The 517-nt window shown below is 38.3% G+C and overlaps 1 protein-coding gene across 1 annotated transcript in view; it reads right to left on the reverse strand.

The window, feature by feature from the left end:
- The window catches only part of LOC102677863 (mucin-5AC), a 44,289-nt gene that overhangs the window by 21,273 nt on the left and 22,499 nt on the right, over nucleotides 1-517 (reverse strand). The window contains exon 3 of the mRNA XM_031513871.1: nucleotides 363-422. Within this exon, the coding sequence (XP_031369731.1) occupies nucleotides 363-422 (60 nt within the window). The remainder of the gene's footprint in view (nucleotides 1-362; nucleotides 423-517) is intronic.

Raw genomic sequence — 517 nt, forward strand, 5'->3', positions numbered from 1 at the left:
GGAGATGGTCAACTGCAAGCAAGCATGCTTTATATTAACCCTTCGACCGTGAGACTCGCGGAGATCGGCGGAGAATGACGAAAGAAGGTGACGAGTTTCGAAAGGGAAAGTTACTTCTAGAAGGGTTAATTACTTTGGATTACCGTCTCTCCTGGGGAATGGTGGATTGAAAGACGTTGGAATTGGAAAAAAAAAAAAAAAAAAAAAAAAAGAGACGTGGAGCAAGGCCGAAAATGGGATTTTTTTATTATTGCGAGAAGTGTTAAAAAAGAGGGGCTAAAACGAGCGAAATAAACCGTTAATAATAATAATAATAATAATAATAATCTATATGTTTGCGTAGCTCCGATCGTTCGTCTTACCTTCGTTGTTCTCATCCTCGGTTGACTTGGCCGATTGTAGCTTCGCGCTCGCTTGCTTCGCTGCAATCAAAATTCGCAGCTGGCACCGTATTCGTTTTTTTTTTTTTTTCTTTTCTTTTCTTTTCTCAATTCCTTTTTTCTCTTTTTTTTTTTTT

The sequence above is a fragment of the Apis dorsata genome, unplaced genomic scaffold (assembly GCF_000469605.1).
Source record: "Apis dorsata unplaced genomic scaffold, Apis dorsata 1.3 scaffold_787, whole genome shotgun sequence".
Taxonomy (NCBI): domain Eukaryota; kingdom Metazoa; phylum Arthropoda; class Insecta; order Hymenoptera; family Apidae; genus Apis; species Apis dorsata.